General features: G+C 32.7%; 1 protein-coding gene across 1 annotated transcript; it reads left to right on the top strand.

Annotated features, from left to right (window-relative positions):
* The first annotated feature begins 16,771 nt into the window (after nt 1-16,771).
* Nucleotides 16,772-20,251, top strand: LOC140452884 (elongation factor 1-alpha-like). The gene is made up of 3 exons (XM_072547220.1): nt 16,772-16,929; nt 17,750-18,508; nt 19,457-20,251. The coding sequence occupies exons 2-3, from the start codon at nt 17,756-17,758 to the stop codon at nt 20,090-20,092; spliced, it is 1,389 nt and encodes a 462-aa protein (XP_072403321.1). The 5' UTR covers nt 16,772-16,929; nt 17,750-17,755; the 3' UTR covers nt 20,093-20,251.
* The last annotated feature ends 236 nt before the right edge of the window (nt 20,252-20,487 follow it).

Here is a 20,487-nt window from a genome sequence, read left to right on the forward strand (position 1 = left end):
TATATATATATATATATATATATATATATATATATATATATATTTATATATATATATTTATATATATATATATATATATATATATATATATATATATATATATATATTTATATATATATATTTATATATATATATTTATATATATATATATATATATATATATATTGAATTTGAAATTTCCGCGGGAGCTATATGTGGTTTCAGTTGTTTTCCGGGTTTGACTCCGCGTTAAATATTTTTGGTTTTTAGAAAAACCATTGTTTTGACGACGTTTCGGCAAGGTCACACTTGCCATTGTCAAGTCAGATTCTGCTTCGTCTTGATGTTACAGGCGAACTGATTTCTCGGTCGCTGCACGCTGAGTTTAAATATCTTGTTGCGCTTCTTGTCATTGGTCCTGTGCGCAGAGTGGGCGTGGTCTTCTTCGCTATTTTAATTTTTACGTTTTTCTGCAGAATTGTTTTCCACGTATTTGGGAGTCTTTGGGCATCATCTCTGGTGTTTAAATTTTTCGGATGTTTTTCGATCTCTATGGCTTCTCTGATTACACGTTTGGCCTTATTTTCGATGTTGGCTAGCATTGTTGTTCCATTTAAGTCTATTTTATGTCCTGTGTTTATGACATGTTGTGCTAGGGATGAAGTTTTTTCTTTTCTTTCGATGGCGTTTCGATGTTCTTCGCGTCTAACCTGTATCCTTCGATTTGTTTGTCCGATGTACGATTTATCGCAGTCTTCACACGGGATCCTGTATACGCCTTGATTTTCTAATGCAACTTTTGTTTTTGCTGATGGTAATATGGTTGCTATTTTTCTGTCGGTGTTAAAAATAGTTTCTATTTTGTTTTTTCTTAGAACTCTGCTGATTTTGTCTGTCGTACCCTTTATATAGGGCAGGATAGTTTTACCGACTGGTTTTTCTTCTTTTTCTGGATCTTTGCTGTTGTTTCGGGATTTATGTGCTTTTTCAATCATGAACATGGAGAAACCATTTTTTCTTAGACTTGTTTTGACTTTGTGCATTTCTTCATTCTTATGGTCCTCATCTGCCAGTTTCTCAGATCTTGTTATTAAGGTTTTTATTACCGAATTTAATTGTGCAGGATGATGGTGTGAGTCTGCGTGTAAGTACCTGTCAGTATGGGTTGGTTTTCGGTATACTGTATGTCCTATGCTTCCATCTTCTTTCTTAATAACTAACACATCTAGGAATGGAAGTTGTTGGTTATTCTCCCGTTCCATGGTAAACTGTATTTTTGGATGGATATTGTTAATGTGTTGTAGAAATTTATTAAGTTTCTCTTCTCCGTGCGTCCAGATAATAAATGTGTCGTCAACATACCTCCAATAATTTAGTCTACAATTTCTCAAATCTTACTTTGGATGAAGCTACAAATAGTGTCCTTTCCAAAGGGTTTAATTTTGCTATTGCACCGACACGTATTCCCATCGAAAACATCATTAGCGAAGTGGAAACGACTATCACTAAATTACCATCAGAAACAGCCGAGATTATTAGACAAGACGTATCACAAATATTAAGAACAGCCAAGCCTCCGAAAAAGAATCTAACTTACGAAGAAAAGAAAGCCTTGAAGAATATACAACAAAACAAAGACATTATCGTTCTTCCAGCTGACAAGGGTAACGCTACTGTCATAATGAACATTGAAGACTACGACACAAAAATAAAAAACATTCTAAACGATAGTGCATATCAAAAAATCGCAACAGACCCAACAACGTATCTGGAGAAAACAACGAAAGCCAAAATACAAGCGTCAAACATCAAGAAAGAACAACAGTTCCAGCTTATTCCACGAGAAAAGTCGTCAAGATGTCCAAAACTGTACGGTTTACCTAAAGTACATAAGGCAGAGCTACCATTACGACCAATAGTCAGCTCTATTGGATCACCGTTACAATCACTGGCAAAATTTCTGGCTGACCAGCTACAACCATATGCGGAGGAAGCGGATTCTTACGTCAAGAACGCAAGCCACTTTATCGACCGTATCAAGGACGTTATTCTGGAACCTGAACACTTATTAGTGAGCTTTGATGTAATCTCATTATTCACCAATGTCCCAGTAGAAGAAACATTAGAAATTATACATAGAAAATATCCAATACCACAGGATACACTAAACTTAACGAGGCATTGCTTAAACAACACCTACTTCATCTACAAGGACCAGAGGTACAAACAAGTCGAAGGAGCACCGATGGGTTCACCACTGTCCCCCGTAATAGCCAACCTTTTTATGCAAGATATGGAATCAAAAGCAATAGAAACAGCAGAGCATAAACCCAAACTGTGGCTTAGGTATGTTGACGACACATTTATTATCTGGACGCACGGAGAACAGAAACTTAATAAATTTCTACAACACATTAACAATATCCATCCAAAAATACAGTTTACCATGGAACGGGAGAATAACCAACAACTTCCATTCCTAGATGTGTTAGTTATTAAGAAAGAAGATGGAAGCATAGGACATACAGTATACCGAAAACCAACCCATACTGACAGGTACTTACACGCAGACTCACACCATCATCCTGCACAATTAAATTCGGTAATAAAAACCTTAATAACAAGATCTGAGAAACTGGCAGATGAGGACCATAAGAATGAAGAAATGCACAAAGTCAAAACAAGTCTAAGAAAAAATGGTTTCTCCATGTTCATGATTGAAAAAGCACATAAATCCCGAAACAACAGCAAAGATCCAGAAAAAGAAGAAAAACCAGTCGGTAAAACTATCCTGCCCTATATAAAGGGTACGACAGACAAAATCAGCAGAGTTCTAAGAAAAAACAAAATAGAAACTATTTTTAACACCGACAGAAAAATAGCAACCATATTACCATCAGCAAAAACAAAAGTTGCATTAGAAAATCAAGGCGTATACAGGATCCCGTGTGAAGACTGCGATAAATCGTACATCGGACAAACAAATCGAAGGATACAGGTTAGACGCGAAGAACATCGAAACGCCATCGAAAGAAAAGAAAAAACTTCATCCCTAGCACAACATGTCATAAACACAGGACATAAAATAGACTTAAATGGAACAACAATGCTAGCCAACATCGAAAATAAGGCCAAACGTGTAATCAGAGAAGCCATAGAGATCGAAAAACATCCGAAAAATTTAAACACCAGAGATGATGCCCAAAGACTCCCAAATACGTGGAAAACAATTCTGCAGAAAAACGTAAAAATTAAAATAGCGAAGAAGACCACGCCCACTCTGCGCACAGGACCAATGACAAGAAGCGCAACAAGATATTTAAACTCAGCGTGCAGCGACCGAGAAATCAGTTCGCCTGTAACATCAAGACGAAGCAGAATCTGACTTGACAATGGCAAGTGTGACCTTGCCGAAACGTCGTCAAAACAATGGTTTTTCTAAAAACCAAAAATATTTAACGCGGAGTCAAACCCGGAAAACAACTGAAACCACATATATATATATATATATATATTTATATATATATATATATATATATATATATATATATATATATATAAATATATATATATATATATATATATATATATATATAAAATTAGTTTTTCTTGGTTTTAGGTTCAATAAATAATATTACATGTGGAACTAGATTTTATTTGGAAATCAACGTTTCAGCAGGAAACCCTTGCCATTGTCAAGATTCTAAAATGTACAAGATTCAGAACAAAGATTTTATTATTTTAATTTTATTACATTTTAGAATCTTGACAAAGGCAAGGGTTTTCTACCGAAACGTTGATTTCTATGGAAAATAAAATCTAGTTCCACATGTAATATAATTTATTGAACAGGTCCCTTAAGCTAGCGGGGACACATGAGCGGAATCCAATTTAACCTACGTAATATTTTTTCACCAATTTTTCACTAATTTATTACCACCCTAATAATTTTTCACCACCAAACCAACCTTAAGGGGGGCGATTCTGCTGGCTTAAGGTTCAAGCTAGCAGAATTCAAAAAAAAAACTTTTTGTTGATGGCATATTTTTTCACCAATTTTTCACTAATTTATTACCACCCTAATAATTTTTCACCACCAAACCCCCCTTAATGGGAGCGATTCTGCTGGCTTAAGGTTCAAGCTAGCAGAATTCAAAAAAAAAACTTTTTGTTGATGGCATATTTTTTCACCAATTTTTCACTAATTTATTACCACCCTAATAATTTTTCACCACCAAACCACCCTTAATGGGAGCGATTCTGCTGGCTTAAGGTTTAAGCTAGCAGAATTCAAAAAAAAAACTTTTTGTTGATGGCATATTTTTTCACCCATTTTTCACTAATTTATTACCACCCTAATATTTTTTCACCACCAAACCACCCTTAATGGGAACGATTCTGCTGGCTTAAGGTTCAAGCTAGCAGAATTCAGAAAAAAAACTTTTTGTTGGTGGCATATTTTTTCACTAATTTTTCACTAATTTATTACCACCCTAATAATTTTTCACCACCAAACCACCCTTAATGGGAGCGATTCTGCTGGCTTAAGGTTTAAGCTAGCAGAATTAAAAAAAAAAACTTTTTGTTGATGGCATATTTTTTCACCCATTTTTCACTAATTTATTACCACCCTAATATTTTTTCACCATCAAACCGCCCTTAAGGGAAGCGATTCTGCTGGCTTACGGTTCAAGCTAGCAGAATTAAAAAAAATATTTATGATCTACCACAGTGTTCTGCTAGGTTTTTACGAATTTATTACAACTTTAGTAATTTTTCACCCCTTACTACCCCTTTAACAAAAATTAAATAAATTTGTTTTTTCAAAAATACTTGAATACATTTACACGGTGTGTGTGTGCGAGTGTGTGTGTGTGTGTGTGAAAAACACTTCTGTTGTAATAATTGGTATATTTAATTAAAAATTACTAGTTACCTATTACTTATTAATTACTTACTAAAAGTACTACAAATTTCACTGGACTGATAAGTCCGAAAACGTTTTGAACTTAATCCTTTAGGATTTTTAAAATTTAATTAAATATACCAATCAAAGCAGTGTTTTACTTCAATGTTCGAGTTTTTTAACTATATGATATACAGCCAAATCACGGGAATGATCCCTTTTTAAGTTGTAAAATTTTGTTAAAAAATAGGTAGTGTACAAAACAACAATATTGCAATGTTTAGCATATAAAAAAGTTGGTGAAGTTGGCGTTTGTGTAAATTCTAGCATTTAAAGATGTAAACTACTTTCCTTATTTGAATTTCTAGTATTTATGGGAATTATCTTCCACACTGACACATACGGATTTCAAGATTGGAGGGTTATTGGAAAACAGATCCACTATTCAGCTGAAAATCTTTTTTGCAGAACATCGGAAGAGATCTTTTTCTTATAATTTTAAGGTGCTTAATCTTCATCCATAATCCAATGGGACCGAATGTTATTCCTGAAGATCGGTTTTATAGAATAAGAACAGTTATAGACTTTTTAATAATAAAATGACTGCTCTACGTTATCCAGTAAAATAATTATCGCTAGATGAATCGATGGTACCGTGGAAAGTTAGACTTAGTTTTAAACAATATACTAAACAAAAGACATAAAAGGTTAGAATTAATTCGTAAATTAACTTATAAAAAAGCAAAGAAAGAATGAATATCGCACGCGAACATTTACCTATAAATAATTGCTAATAAATCGGACAAACGCGAAACGAAAACGAAAAGATGCAGAGTATGTCCTATCCTAAAAATAAGAAAAAACCCAATTTATGAGTGTGTGGATTGTGCCGAGAAACCAGATCTCTCCGTGGGCGATTCTTTCAAACATTTTCATAAACAAAATAAATAAGTTAATATTTTTTTGTAATAACCTTTAATTTTTACCTATATTCAACTGACAATGAATGAAAAATCGACAAAGAATTAAAATACAAATATCTTTAAATTTTTAAAATGCTGCTAATATAAATTTATTTTACTACGCAAATAATCTATATCAGCTGTTCTGACCAACCGGTAATTTCGGTCTCATTTGAATATACCTACTTAAAATGTTTTGCAATATAAATTCTTTATGTTATACACCTAATCTTAAAATTATGTTTTGAACAATCGTTAATACTCTTCTTATTTAAATATTATTAAAATATTAAATACCTAAATTATTTTTCAAATTTTCATCTACCTAATGAATGCAAATCTTTTAACAATAGGGTGCAATAGGTGCGCACGATCCCGACGACCCTCCTTTACAATCAGATAAATAATGTAATAGACGTTATAAAATTATTTCAATTTGAATATTTCTTACCTGGTAATTTATTCTGTGAAATATAAAAATTCCATTGTATTTACTAAAACTCAACTTGATTTCAGTTATTTTATATTCATAAAAAGGACTAACGATTCGATTTCGCTTAGCCATGTAATACGACTCGAATCAGAGTCAATTTTTTAAAACGGGTAAAATTTATAATTTTTGGAATAAAGTGTTTTCATATTTTTAATATTTAAACATTGAAAAAAATAAATATTAGTTAGTATAGAATAACATTTGAAAATGTTTTTCAATTAGGGTAGTTGAGAAAAACATGACTAGGCTGGTAAAAATATAGTAAAATTCTAGCAGAGCACTCTTGTGTTTTCAAAAAGATTTTTTATTCACCTAGCGTCAATGTGTATCTTGTTGAATGTTTCCCATTATCTGAAGCTTAGGGGGTCAAAAATTATAAGGGTGGATCAAATTTAGTAAAAACCAGGCAAGCAATTTATATTTTCAGTTACAAGTAGAATACAGTAAAATTATAAATATAGATTTTTTATCACCTTAAATTTTAAGGTAGTAGAATTATTGACTCCTCATAGAGGGTAGTTGAAGGGTGAAAAATTACTAGGATGGTAATGTATTAGTACAAATCTAGCATAATACTGTAGTATCTCATATTTCCGAAAAGATTTGCTTTGCATTCAACCAGCGTAAATGTGTAGATGGTGGGATTGGTGAAGTTCGTTAACATTTAGTAAAAACTAACCAGAGAGTTTCTTATTTTACTTATAAATAATATTTAGTAAAATTATAAAACAAAACTTTTTCACCTTTAATTTAAACATAGCAGAACTATTGACTTCCACTAAGGGTTAGTCGAGGGATAAAAAATTACTAAGTTGGTAATAAATTCGTAAAAACTTAGCAAAATACTGTGGTATATCATAAATAATTTTTTTTAATTACGCTGGCTCGAATATTAAGCTAGCAGGAATGTTTCCAAATCAGATTGGTTTAGAGATGGAAACTTATCAGGGTAAAAATACTTTTTTATGTCAGTTATAAGTAGAGGATAGTGAAATTGTAAAAAAAGATTTTTTTCACGTTAAATTTTAACCTAACAGAATTATTGACTTATCACAAGGGGTAGTTTAGGTGTGAAAAATTACTAGGGTGGTAATAAATTAGTAAAAACTTAGCAGAATACTGAGGTATTTCAAAAATACGTTTTTTTCTTATTTTGCTGGTTCAAATATTCAGCTAGTAGGAAAGTTTTCGAATAGGTTTATGGGAGCAAAATTATCAGGATGGTCAAAGTTTAGTATAAACTTAACAAAACACTTTTTTATTTCAGTTATAAGTAGTGGACAGTAAATTTGAAAAAAAATTTCTCCTTAAATTTTAATCTAACACAATTATTGAGTTTTCACAAGGGGTAGTTAAGGGGTGAAAAATTACTAGAATGGTAATAAATTCGTAAAAACCTAGCAAAACACTGTGGTATATTATAAATATGTTTTTTAATTCTGCTGGCTTGAACCGCAAGCCAGCAGAACCGCAAGCCAGCAGAATGGCTCCCCTTAAGGGTGGTTTAATGGTGAAACAATATTAGGGTGGTAATAAATTAGTGAAAAATGGGTGAAAAATATGCCATCAACAAAATTTTTTTTTTTTTGAATTCTGCCATTTAGAACCTTAAGCCAGAAGAACCGCTCCCATTAAGGGTGGTTTGGTGGTGAAAAATTATTAGGGTGGTAATAAATTAGTGAAAAATGGGTGAAACTATATGTCATCAACAAAAAGTTTTTTTTTTGAATTCTGCTAGCTTGAACCTTAAGCCAGCAGAATCGCTCCCATTAAGGGGGGTTTGGTGGTGAAAAATTATTAGGGTGGTAATAAATTAGTGAAAAATTGGTGAAAAAATATGCCATCAACAAAAAGTTTTTTTTTTGAATTCTGCTAGCTTAAACCTTAAGCCAGCAGAATCGCTCCCATTAAGGGTGGTTTGGTGGTGAAAAATTATTAGGGTGGTAATAAATTAGTGAAAAATGGGTGAAAAAATATGTCATCAACAAAAAGTTTTTTTTTTTAATTCTGCTAGCTTGAACCTTAAGCCAGCAGAATCGCTCCCATTAAGGGGGGTTTGGTGGTGAAAAATTATTAGGGTGGTAATAAATTAGTGAAAAATTGGTGAAAAAATATGCCATCAACAAAAAGTTTTTTTTTTGAATTCTGCTAGCTTGAACCTTAAGCCAGCAGAATCGCTCCCCTTAAGGTTGGTTTGGTGGTGAAAAATTATTAGGGTGGTAATAAATTAGTGAAAAATTGGTGAAAAAATATGCCATTAACAAAACGATTTTTTATTTTATTATTCTGCTAGCTTGAACCTTAAGCCAGCAGAATCGCTCCCATTAAGGGTGGTTTGGTGGTGAAAAATTATTAGGGTGGTAATAAATTAGTGAAAATGGGTGAAAAAATATGCCATCAACAAAAAGTTTCTTTTTTGAATTCTGCTAGCTTGAATCTTAAGCCAGCAGAATCGCTCCCCTTAAGGTTGGTTTGGTGGTGAAAAATTATTAGGGTGGTAATAAATTAGTGAAAAATTGGTGAAAAAATATTACGTAGGTTAAATTGGATTCCGCTCATGTGTCCCCGCTAGCTTAAGGGTCCTTTATTGAACCTATACCCAAGAAAAACTAGTTTTATATTAATTTTATATTAAATATAGTACGGTTCAAGAACGTAGTATATATATATATATATATATATATATATATATACACGGACCATATTGTTGCTACCATTGGCGCTCCATTGTCAGAATGTGCTAGAATGGCAGAAGATAGAAAAACGTGGAGGAACATTGGGAAATTTAGTTAATAGCTTCATGATATCACGATACCTGCATCAGGTTAACGACTAAGAAGAAGATATATATATATATATATATATATATATATATATATATATATATATATATATATATATATATATATATATATATATATATATATAGATACTTTTTTGCATATTTTTTGCGATCTCAAAATTGATATTCTCAGCATAATTTGATGATGATTTTTAAAGGTTCACTGGCGTTTTCGTATCTGACGACTAGAGTATCGAGCGAGCTTTTTCGATTTGTTTGGACTCGACATCCAAAGTTCGCAGGTTTACTCAGCCAATTCCCTTTCAGGATCTTTATTCAGACCCTCGAGGACTAATTAATATGTATTTTAAAAAATATATTTTTTTGTAGGGACTTTGAAAAAAAACCTTGAATTTTCTGGGAAACCTTTTCTGGGCTGATCAAAAGCGATTTTCGGTTTAAATATTAAATTATTAATTTTTTCCTTCTGTAACTAACGTAGGACACGACAGAAATTATTATATCCGCTTTTAATATTAAAAAAGAATTAGACAGTTTCTTAACTTTTTTTCAAATTCACTCTCTCATGTTTCTTCACCTTCTAAAGGCTACTGTTAGCTTTGTATAAGATTCCAGTTCTGATTGCCTAAAAGGCAGACCTATACCAATTTACGAATCATGAATTTATTGAATATATGAAAAAAATTATTTTTAAGCAGTTTTTCGCTTTTTCGCCTCACTGTGCGTCGGTCTTTTCCACTAATTTTGAGTGATAGCTCGCGTTATCGAAAACACTGACAGCATTCATGCATGGCTTATTCACTCCTGGCGGAGTGTTTGCCGCCCTTTTGGGCTCTCTGATTAATTTATTGCGGAGAATCAGTCCGCTGTTGTTTTTTTTTATTATTATAGCGCTCCTTCCAATTGTAGATTCTCAGCTTCTTTATGTCTCCTAAGACTTGATCTCTCCATCTTGTTTTGGGTCTCCCCTTTGTTCTCTTTGTTGTTGGTCTCCATCCAGTTATTCGCTTTAGCGTAGAGTCTGGGTTAGCTCTTTCTGTGTGTCCCAGCCACCTGAGCCTTTGCGTCTTCACGAACTTGATTATGTCTTCACCCTCGATGACTTCTTTAATTTCTTCATTGGTTAATCTTCTAAATTCGCTTACACTTATTCTCACCGGTCCCATTATTCGTCGAATTATCTTTCTCTCTAGAATTTCCAACCTCATTTGATCTTTTTGTGTTAGGCACATCGTCTCTGCACCATAGGTGATCACTGGCCTGATTGCAGTCTTGTAAATTTTTAATTTGGTTTTCTTACTAATGTGCTTTTCTTTCAGGAATTTTTGGTAGTTCCAGTAGGTTTTATTACCCAGTAGGATGCGTTCATTTATTTCATCCGTTCTATCATTTCTGTCATTCACCATCACTCTCAGGTATTTGAAACGGTGTACTGTAATGTATATGCACCAAGCTTAATTTCTTTCTCTATGTTCGTATTCTCTCTTGAACACTTGAGGTATTTCGTTTTGCTTTGGTTTGTTACTAGCCCTCTCTTCTTTGCTTCTTTATCTAGTATTAATATTATGTTCTGCATTTGTTTTAAATCTCTAGTAACCAGTGCAATATCGTCTGCATACGCTATCAGTTGGGCTGAAGATTCGATAATCGTTCCCATAATTTTGGCTGTTCTTCCTTCTATGGCAATGTTAAATAATGTTGTTGACAGGGAGTCTCCTTGTTTGACACCTACCTCCATTTGTACTTCATCTGACGGGCCTTCCCTTGTTAAGATTCGTACCTTGGATTCCTTCATCGTCATTTTCGTGAGACTTATTAGTTTTTCTTGGATGCCTAATTGATTCATATCCTTAATTAGTTCCTCCCTTATTACACTGTCAAAAGCTTGCTTGTAGTCAATAAACAGTATATGTAGATCTATTCCGTGCTCGTAACTTTTTTCGACGATTTGCGTTACAATGTGTATTGCATCTATTGTTGACTTACCTTCTCTGAATCCATGTTGGTACTCACCTATTTTTGTTCTAGTTTCTTTTTCTATTCTTTGTCTGATAAAATTAGTTAATATTTTGTACATTGTATTTAATAACGTGATTCCCCTGTAGTTATTGCATTTCGTCTTGTCGCCTTTTTTTGGGGATTGGTGTTATCAGACCATAATTCCAGTCGTTCGGCATGCATTCTTCTTCCCATATTCATTCTATTAGGATGTGGATTCTGTGGGCTAGTTCCTCTCCCCCTTTCTTGAAGAACTCATTTATAATGTCGTCTGGTCCTGCTGCTTTCCTTGTCTTTAATCTGTTTATGGTCGCCAATACTTCGCTGTATGAGGAAGGCTCTGATTGTTCTCCATTCCTATTTTCTGTTTTTTCTTCATTTTCTGCGTTTTCAGCATCGTCTTTGTTTTTAAACAGTTTTCTATAGTGTGTTTCTCATTCCATTTTTCCAATATTTGCCGGTATCACTTTTTTTTCTGTGATTTTATGTATTTGTATAGTCTTGCATTGCCATTACTATTGGCTTCGAGTTCCTGCAGTAATTCTTCGATCCATTTCTTCTTTTTTGTTTTGCAGCATTTGTCTGACTCTTTCTTCTTCTCTTTATAGTGTAGGAGATCTTCTTGTTTCCGTGTGGTCACCCACCTGTGTCTTGCTTTGTCCTTATCTTTACTAGCTTGCTCGCATTCTTCATCGTACCAATCCTTTCTTTTATTGTCTTCCATTAGTCCTATCGTCTCCTCTGCTGTTATTAAGATACTATCTTTTATGTCTTCCCATGTTTTATCTACGTTCGATGGTTTTAGGACTAGTAGTTTTTCTTCCAATTTAGTGCAGAATTTTCTGTTTGCATTATCTGTATTTGGTTTCGACCGATTCCTCCTCTTTCTTTTCTTTCTGTCGTTTTTATCTGTAAGTATCTTCAATTTCATGTCGCTTATCACCAAAATGTGATCCGAATCAGCATTGGCTTCCCTGGAAGACCTTACATTCTGTAAAATTGTTCTCCATTTTTTTGAGATTAGGATGTGGTCTATTTGGTTTCCGTCTGTTGTTCCAGGTATTAGCCACGTTACTTTGTGCTCTTTTTTGTGCTTGAATTGAGTGCTAATAATAAAAGTATTGGTTGCTGCTGCTAGATTACATATTCTCCTGCCATTGTTATTCGTATTTTGATGGATCGTTTCTTTTCCTGCGATTTCTCTGTTCGTGTCTTCTTTCCCTATCTTTGCGTTGAAGTCTCCTAACAGGATTAGTATGTCGTTCTTTGGTATTTCTTCGTACAATTCTTCAAGTTTCTCATAGAATTCATTCTTTTCTTCTTCAGAAGCATTCTCAGTAGGGGCATATATGTTAAAAAATGTTAAATTTGCTTGTTGATTTTTCATTCTAATATATTATACTGACAGCATTATTTGGTAGAAAATTCAATACATGAGAAAAGTAATCCTTAAAAATATCGGAGTTCATTTTGTCGTGGTAATCTTTATTGGATTTTGAAACGAACTCAAATAAACCATTCTCCACACAACCATATTCGCTGCCAATGTGCGTGATTATTAATTTTCAACCCTGTAGGGAGATTTCATCTAAAAGTCAGATTTCATCTAAAAGAAAATGCACCTTCATTCTAATCTAAATCTTTTTGTCGTTCTCAAATATTTCCTTCGCCAACAAACAATCTCTTCTATATCGTTCAATATAGGATTTTTTCTTTGATTTTTATAGTATAAACCGATTTCTTTAAGTAATTTCCATAACTTATCTTGGCCAAAGTGAAGAAAATTATTATCTCTTATTGCCTATTAATATTGTATCCAATGTAGGAATCTCCTTGTTTAAAAAGAACAAATGAACTTTTCTCCGAAGGGCGTTTCCTCCAGTAATGGTTCCTTCTTTCCTTTCTTTTAAAAATCTGTAAATTGTTCTTTCACTTTCACTCACGTATTGAAAAATAAAATAAAAAGCTATTAAACACATCCAAAATGCATAGAATGCATTTGAATAAGGCGCGAAAAAACCAGAGCAATTGTCAAACTCGAAGAAGATTGCTCACTAAGGCAAGTTACTGCAGATTTAAACGTGAGCCATATGTATATATGGAAAATCAAACAACGATGGGATCATTTTCACTTTATAGTACGGTTAAGCGGTTCAAGGGTGCAGACGATCTCCACAGAGCAACAAGATGAGGTGTTAATAGATTATCTGAGAGATCCTTTTGCCACAGCTCGAAGAGCTAACGAAGAGACAGCGTTTCCGGGCAGCATTCGCACTGCACGTAGAGGGATTAAAGCAAGTGAATTGATAATTTGTACAGCTGCAAGGAAACTTTTTTTTTGGCTGTGGATCACAAGGGAAGACGAATTGCGATTTGTAGTGAATTCATAAACCGTGAAGACAATTGTTGGTGTAACGTTGGATTTTCTTGTGAAAAAGTGTTTCAATCATATAATAGTTGTCGAATAGTTTATGCTCCGAGAAATCATAGGTTCATAGAAAACATATTCTTGAGAACATAATGTTGCCATCAGTGATCCAGAGATTAACCAATAACAACTCCATCTTCCAACATGACAATTTTCCATACTACATAGGTGCATACTAGTAGAATTGTTCGTGAATGGTTGAAAGAAACTCATGTTAATGTTCTTCCGTGGCCTTTCCAGAGTCTAGACCTTAACCCCATCGAAAATGTGTAGGCGGACAAAAATATTAAATGAAAGAAACCTTAAGCCACGAAACAGAATTGAACTATGGGAAGCAATTCAACAGGTCATGGGAGAAGCTTGTTGAATATAGCATGAGGAGATTGTTGCTATCTATGAACAAAAGATTGCAATTCTGTATTGACAATAATGAGGCTTTCACCAAATATTAAATATTATGTTACTGTTTATAATTATTTAATATAAGATCAATTTAAAATAAAATGGATTTTTTTAACCCAGACTTCCTTATTTTCGTTATTAAGAACATACTAGATTTTATTCAAAAAAACGTCTTTCTACAATTTCCATTTTATTACATTTTGTAAAGTAGATTTATTTTATTTTGATTTTTAAATTTTAATCAATATATTCCGGGTTCGCCACTGGTCATTAACATCACTTTGACTAGGATAAATGAAAAATTTTATTAAGGAGATGGATAAAGTAGTCAATCATGAGTAGTCTTTAAAGTAGATAAAGTCAATCATTGTACCCGAAGAACAAATTACTACAATCAGTAAAGCTAAAATAAAAGAGGGTCTATTTATAGGCCCTCAAATAAGGGAGCAGTGTACGAAGGGTCGTGGATTAGAAAAAATTTTAATTGAGACTAAAAAACCTGCTTGGAAGTTTTTTTGAAGATGTCACTACTAGTTACGACTGTTGCCTCATCGCCTTCGATAATGTCTACCACTGTTGTAAACAAAACGCAAAGAAGTAATTCCAGAGTGCAGCCTATAAATCTGAGACGCATGTATCTTTACAAAACAACTATCGTGAAAGCCCACACTACGAATAAATGTTTTTTTAAGCAAGAATTCTCACAGCATTATAGAAGATTTTTATGAAACGTCACTTAAACTTATTCCTCACTTTTACAAATTTTAAGTATTGGTACATATTTTACACTTATAAATTGTTTTTGCCTTTTAAGCGATAATTTGATCTGTTCTTTTTACTGTCCAATCTGAAACCTTTGTAGGGTTGATGCAAGTAAATCCTAAAAATTCATTTATGTATTATGGTCAACTTAATACATTATTGGTTTCCTTCTTTTCATATCACATTCATTCTATTTTGAAAACATATTTTCATTTAATCCTTACATGCCTGTCTATCTTGTGATTTGGTTTTCTTTTAAATGTAGTTCTAATTTGGTCCTACTACCAGAGTACCATGCGAATTATCGTGGAATTTTATTGTAAGTAGGTATATTGAACATCTCGATTTGTAGATATTCTGCGTTTGCCTTAAAGACGAAAGTCACTTTATATTAAATTTAACAATTTAACGACAAATTTGTTTGCCGCTAAAAAATCTTTTTTATATCTTCTATGGTCTAGTGAACTAAAAATAAATCTTTAGACATTTATATTTTTAAAACATGCTAAACTCCTAGACGCACTTACTTAGTCCTAAGACTTTCTACCGTTAGGTGTAGACAAAATACGAAACGAAACAATCAGACAAAACCTAAAACTAGAACCAATAAACGAAAAAATAGTAGAGGGGCAACTAAGATGGTTCGGGCACGTGTGTAGAATGTCGAATGAAAGATTAACAAAACGAGTGTTTGAAACGAGAATGCAAGGGAAAAACAAACGAGGAAGACCAAGAGTTAGGTGGGTAGACGAAATCAGAAAAGAAGTTGAGAAGAAAGGATTGACATGGGAAAGTGCACGAAATCTAACACAAGACCGGATAGCATGGAGACAACAGTGCAAATCTTAACCCTAGACGCACTACTTATTTTAAATTTGAGAGTACATTAACACGAAAACAATAATAATACCAATGGTAATAGTGTTTCTCATCCGTGTTATTATTTAAAAAGTAAAACTGATTTTTGTGCATCATGTAGGTATTTTTATGAATAATGTATGGTATTGCGCAATATGTCAGTAATTTTTAAACGAAATTATTCAATATCTATTATTATCCATTATCCATTTTATCGAATAAGGATATTCATCATATCTATATTATAAATAAAAAACAAAATTAATCTTTGTTTCCAGAAATTCTATTTATTTATAAAATTGACAAGACCTAAATGAATTATTAAACTGCGTAATATTGCATAATGTCGGAATTAAGTAAATGATTAATTTGTATTCCTATAATTATATTCATATAATATTTATCAATTATTTTAAAGGTAATCCTACAAAAGCGCAGAAAGGTATATATTCTGAGAGAGGACGTGATGTTACAATAGATTCTATTTTGATGTAATTTCAATTTATGTTTATTTATTAGCTATTTATTATAGTGATAATGTCATTTTTAAACACAATACTTTTTAATACCTACGACGGTCATATAACTCATCTAAAATTAAAAGATCCGTTATATGGAATAATAGTGCACCCAGATAACGAATTTCACTTCCAAACAGTTCCGACCAACTAAAACTAGTTGTGCAGCTAAATATTCGATAGAAATATATGACCTCAAACAATTATATCGAGTTGGAATACTTTAATGAAAGTCAAATATAATTATCATTCTAAATTTTGTGACATTTTGCATATATTTTATTAGCTTTTAAAAATACTGTATTGTATAAATTGCCTGAATTTACTCATAATATATATATCTTACATCTATACATCTAGATTAAATATTACCTTTTATAAATAAAATATTTCTCCTAGCATCTGAAACCATTAACTTTTGTCTTCTGTTTTAGGTGTTGCGTAGTTCATGAGGTGCTCTCTTTCTTGCTCAGTTCATCTATCGATATTATTGCAAAATTTCAAATACCATCATTACCATCTTGATAATGTCCTAAACAATTAATTTATCCTTATTTGGATCCTTTTCATCCTAATTATTCGTATAATGGCGCGAAATTTTAAACTTATCGGTAGATGCCGCTAGTAAAAAGGAAGTGATGTCAAACTTCCAACCCCCAGAAGGAATGAAAAGTGAAGACAGAGCGCATGTTGAGATTATCTTCCTTTTTAGTTTGCTCGTCGTACGGTGTGGACCTCGTGCCTGTTGTTACATCCCAAGTAGTGTTCCTGTTATTCTAAGTTTAATTTCGAAGACTTGCATTTACTTTATTTCCAAACAGTAAGTACAAGCTTTTATATATTATTTATATTCTAATTATATGTATTTTTCGAGAAATTTAGCAAAAACCTTTACTCACCACGTGTACATTGTACTTTGGTAATGGCGGCCATATGGTTTAATTGGTTTAAATTGAATTTATTATTAGATTTTCTTTACAAATATTAATTCTTTTATAAAATTTAGGATAATTTGTCGGTTATAATATTACATTTATCATAAAGATAGGATCTACATGAGATGATCATGTTCTTCAGGTCATACATGTGCAGGATATCCACCTGTTGTCGGCTTTATTGTTTTACTCAGCCAGTTTTTTAGTGAAAATTATTTAAATTATTTGTAGAATAATTTTGGTGATGTTTAAAAATTTGGTTTTTAATTATAACAAGGGTGATTGGCCTGTAGTTTTTTTTATATTTGCCAACTTTGTTTCTCAACTATTTTACATCTAATGCCATATTGTTTTTGCTGTTTTACTCTTATTTCTATTTTTCCAAATGCCGGTTAATCTATCTTTTGTAATAACTCATCCACATCACATATTCCGATAATTCATTTCATTCTACTCTTGTAGAAGAGTAGATTGTTCTTTGTGTCACATCATGCTCTACATGTATTCTTCATAATATTCAGTTTTTTTTATATCCACAGCACCTGCTGTGCTGCTGCTACAAATATATTGTGCAAAATTTTCAGGTTAACCTGAACGTGGTCTTCATATTGTTCTATGTTCCATGAACAGTCTTAATCATTTTAGTTTATATGTATATTTTAAATTTAGTATTTCACATTTTTTACACTACTGTTTTTGTTATAGATCAAAATGGGTAAAGAAAAGATTCACATTAACATCGTCGTCATTGGACACGTAGATTCTGGTAAATCTACTACTACTGGACATTTAATTTACAAATGTGGTGGTATTGATAAACGTACCATTGAAAAGTTCGAAAAGGAAGCCCAAGAAATGGGTAAAGGTTCATTCAAATATGCCTGGGTACTTGACAAACTTAAGGCCGAGAGAGAACGTGGTATTACAATTGATATTGCTCTGTGGAAATTCGAAACAGCTAAATACTATGTAACCATCATTGATGCTCCTGGACACAGAGATTTCATTAAGAACATGATCACTGGTACATCACAAGCTGACTGTGCTGTACTTATTGTTGCAGCTGGTACCGGTGAATTCGAAGCAGGTATTTCAAAGAATGGACAAACACGTGAACATGCTCTTCTTGCATTAACCCTTGGTGTAAAACAACTTATTGTTGGTGTCAACAAAATGGACTCCACTGAACCAGCATACAGTGAATCACGTTTTGAGGAAATCAAGAAAGAAGTAGCCTCGTACATCAAAAAGATTGGTTATAACCCAGCTGCAGTTGCGTTTGTGCCAATCTCAGGATGGCATGGGGACAACATGTTAGAAGGATCTGACAGGATGCCATGGTTCAAGGGATGGAATATTAAACGTAAAGAAGGTAAAGCTGAAGGAAAGTGCTTGATTGAGGCTTTGGATGCTATCCTACCCCCATCTCGTCCAACTGAGAAGCCCCTCCGTCTTCCACTCCAGGTATTTAAAATATTATTTTGGTAATTATTAAGAGCGATACCTCAAAAATGCCTAATTTTTTGTGAGTTTTGTTAAAAGTAAAGTTCAAATTTTAATGTTTTCTTTGCTGTAAACTAGTAAGTGTCCAAAAATCAAAAAAAGTATTCAATAGTAATAAGTAATAGTAATAAGTATCAATATTCAAAAAAATTGTTGTGAAAAGCTAAAAATATGTAATTGTCTTGAATCATATAACTTTTTTAATGTAGATAATCAAGATTTTTAGTGTTTTACAATAATATGGCTGATATGTACAAAAAGTAAAATTTTATGTACATTGTATACTGTTGCTACTTTTTTAACTTTTAAAAGACCTAACAATTTGATTTGAAAAATTTAATTTATATTGACTAAACTTAACCTAATGAAAGTTTTAATCAAACCTAATGTAACCAAATCTAAACCTGCTAAACACTTAAAATTTTAAAATATTAATTTGAACATCTGTTAATTTCCTGAAACATATTTTGAATAACTAATGCAACATCGGTTAGAATTAAACTGTTTGAGTATATTAAATGGTGTTCGTTAGTTTCATTTGTTATTATTTCACTGGCTTTTAAAAATAAGACATTTTAAATTGAAATTACATAAAAATGTTTTCTAGACAATTAAATTATTGTACAATCATCAGTAAGTGAAGCAGAATTCATTGATACAAATTTTATATCCGTTCACTTGTTTTAATGTTTTTTTTTTCTATTCATATAATAAAAGATTTTACCCAAAATTTACATAGTGTAATTGTAAGTATGAATTAACTGTTTCTTTTTTCATATATTTCATGATGACCAAACTAGAATGAAAACTTGATTTTATCATAAGGCTTAATCTTTTCTGATGTTGTATTTTTCATTTTTTAAATTTTTTGTTTCTTTAAAGATGTCTAATTTCAATGTGTTGTTTTAGGATGTCTACAAAATTGGTGGTATTGGAACAGTACCTGTAGGCCGTGTTGAAACTGGTGTATTGAAACCTGGTATGGTTGTAGTTTTCGCTCCAGCCAATTTGACGACTGAAGTAAAATCTGTTGAAATGCATCATGAAGCACTCCAGGAAGCAGTACCTGGTGACAACGTTGGTTTCAACGTCAAGAACGTCTCTGTTAAAGAATTGCGTCGTGGTTATGTAGCTGGAGACACCAAGAACAACCCACCCAGAGGAGCTTCAGACTTCACTGCCCAAGTCATTGTACTCAACCACCCTGGTAAAATCTCAAATGGATACACCCCTGTGCTCGATTGTCACACAGCCCACATTGCCTGCAAATTCGCTGAAATCAAAGAAAAGGTTGACCGTCGTTCTGGTAAAACCACTGAAGAAAATCCCAAAGCCATCAAATCTGGTGATGCCGCCATTGTCAACTTGGTACCTACGAAGCCCATGTGTGTAGAATTATTCCAAGAATTCCCACCCCTTGGACGTTTTGCTGTCCGTGACATGAAGCAAACAGTTGCAGTAGGAGTCATCAAGAGCGTTGCCTTCAAAGATCCCAGCGCCGGAAAAGTCACAAAAGCTGCAGAAAAGGCACAAAAGAAGAAATAGTCTGCTTGGACTCCATTACTTAAATAATTTTGATATGTTTTGTTTCTTTTCTATATTAATATTGGAGTATCAATGTATTTTTAATAACTAATGGGCTTACTTGCATTGCATTATTTGTGATCTGTAAATTAAACTTGGACAAATAAAGAAAAAAATTAACTTCTGCATTTTATTCCCCCTTTTTCAATGTCAGATTTGCAAATGTAACTTTTTGGACATGAAAGAAATCATCTTTTACTAATACAAAGAGCTAAATGAACTTTCAAACCATATATCACTCTAAAGAGCTAAATGTTGGAAGTTTTATAATAGGTTGGTTACTTTCAAGCAAAAAACTTTTCACTTATTTCTTCATAAATAATTATATCAAGTAAAAAGAATTTATAGTTAGATTT

Source organism: Diabrotica undecimpunctata, chromosome 11 (genome assembly GCF_040954645.1).
Source record: "Diabrotica undecimpunctata isolate CICGRU chromosome 11, icDiaUnde3, whole genome shotgun sequence".
NCBI classification, from domain to species: domain Eukaryota; kingdom Metazoa; phylum Arthropoda; class Insecta; order Coleoptera; family Chrysomelidae; genus Diabrotica; species Diabrotica undecimpunctata.

Excerpts from the sequence above, each read along its gene's own strand:
- LOC140452884 (XM_072547220.1), top strand. The coding sequence starts at position 17,756 with ATGGGTAAAGAAAAGATTCACATTAACATCGTCGTCATTGGACACGTA. Across the intron at positions 18,509-19,456 it reads CCCTCCGTCTTCCACTCCAG|GATGTCTACAAAATTGGTGG; the intron begins GTATTTAAAATA and ends GTGTTGTTTTAG.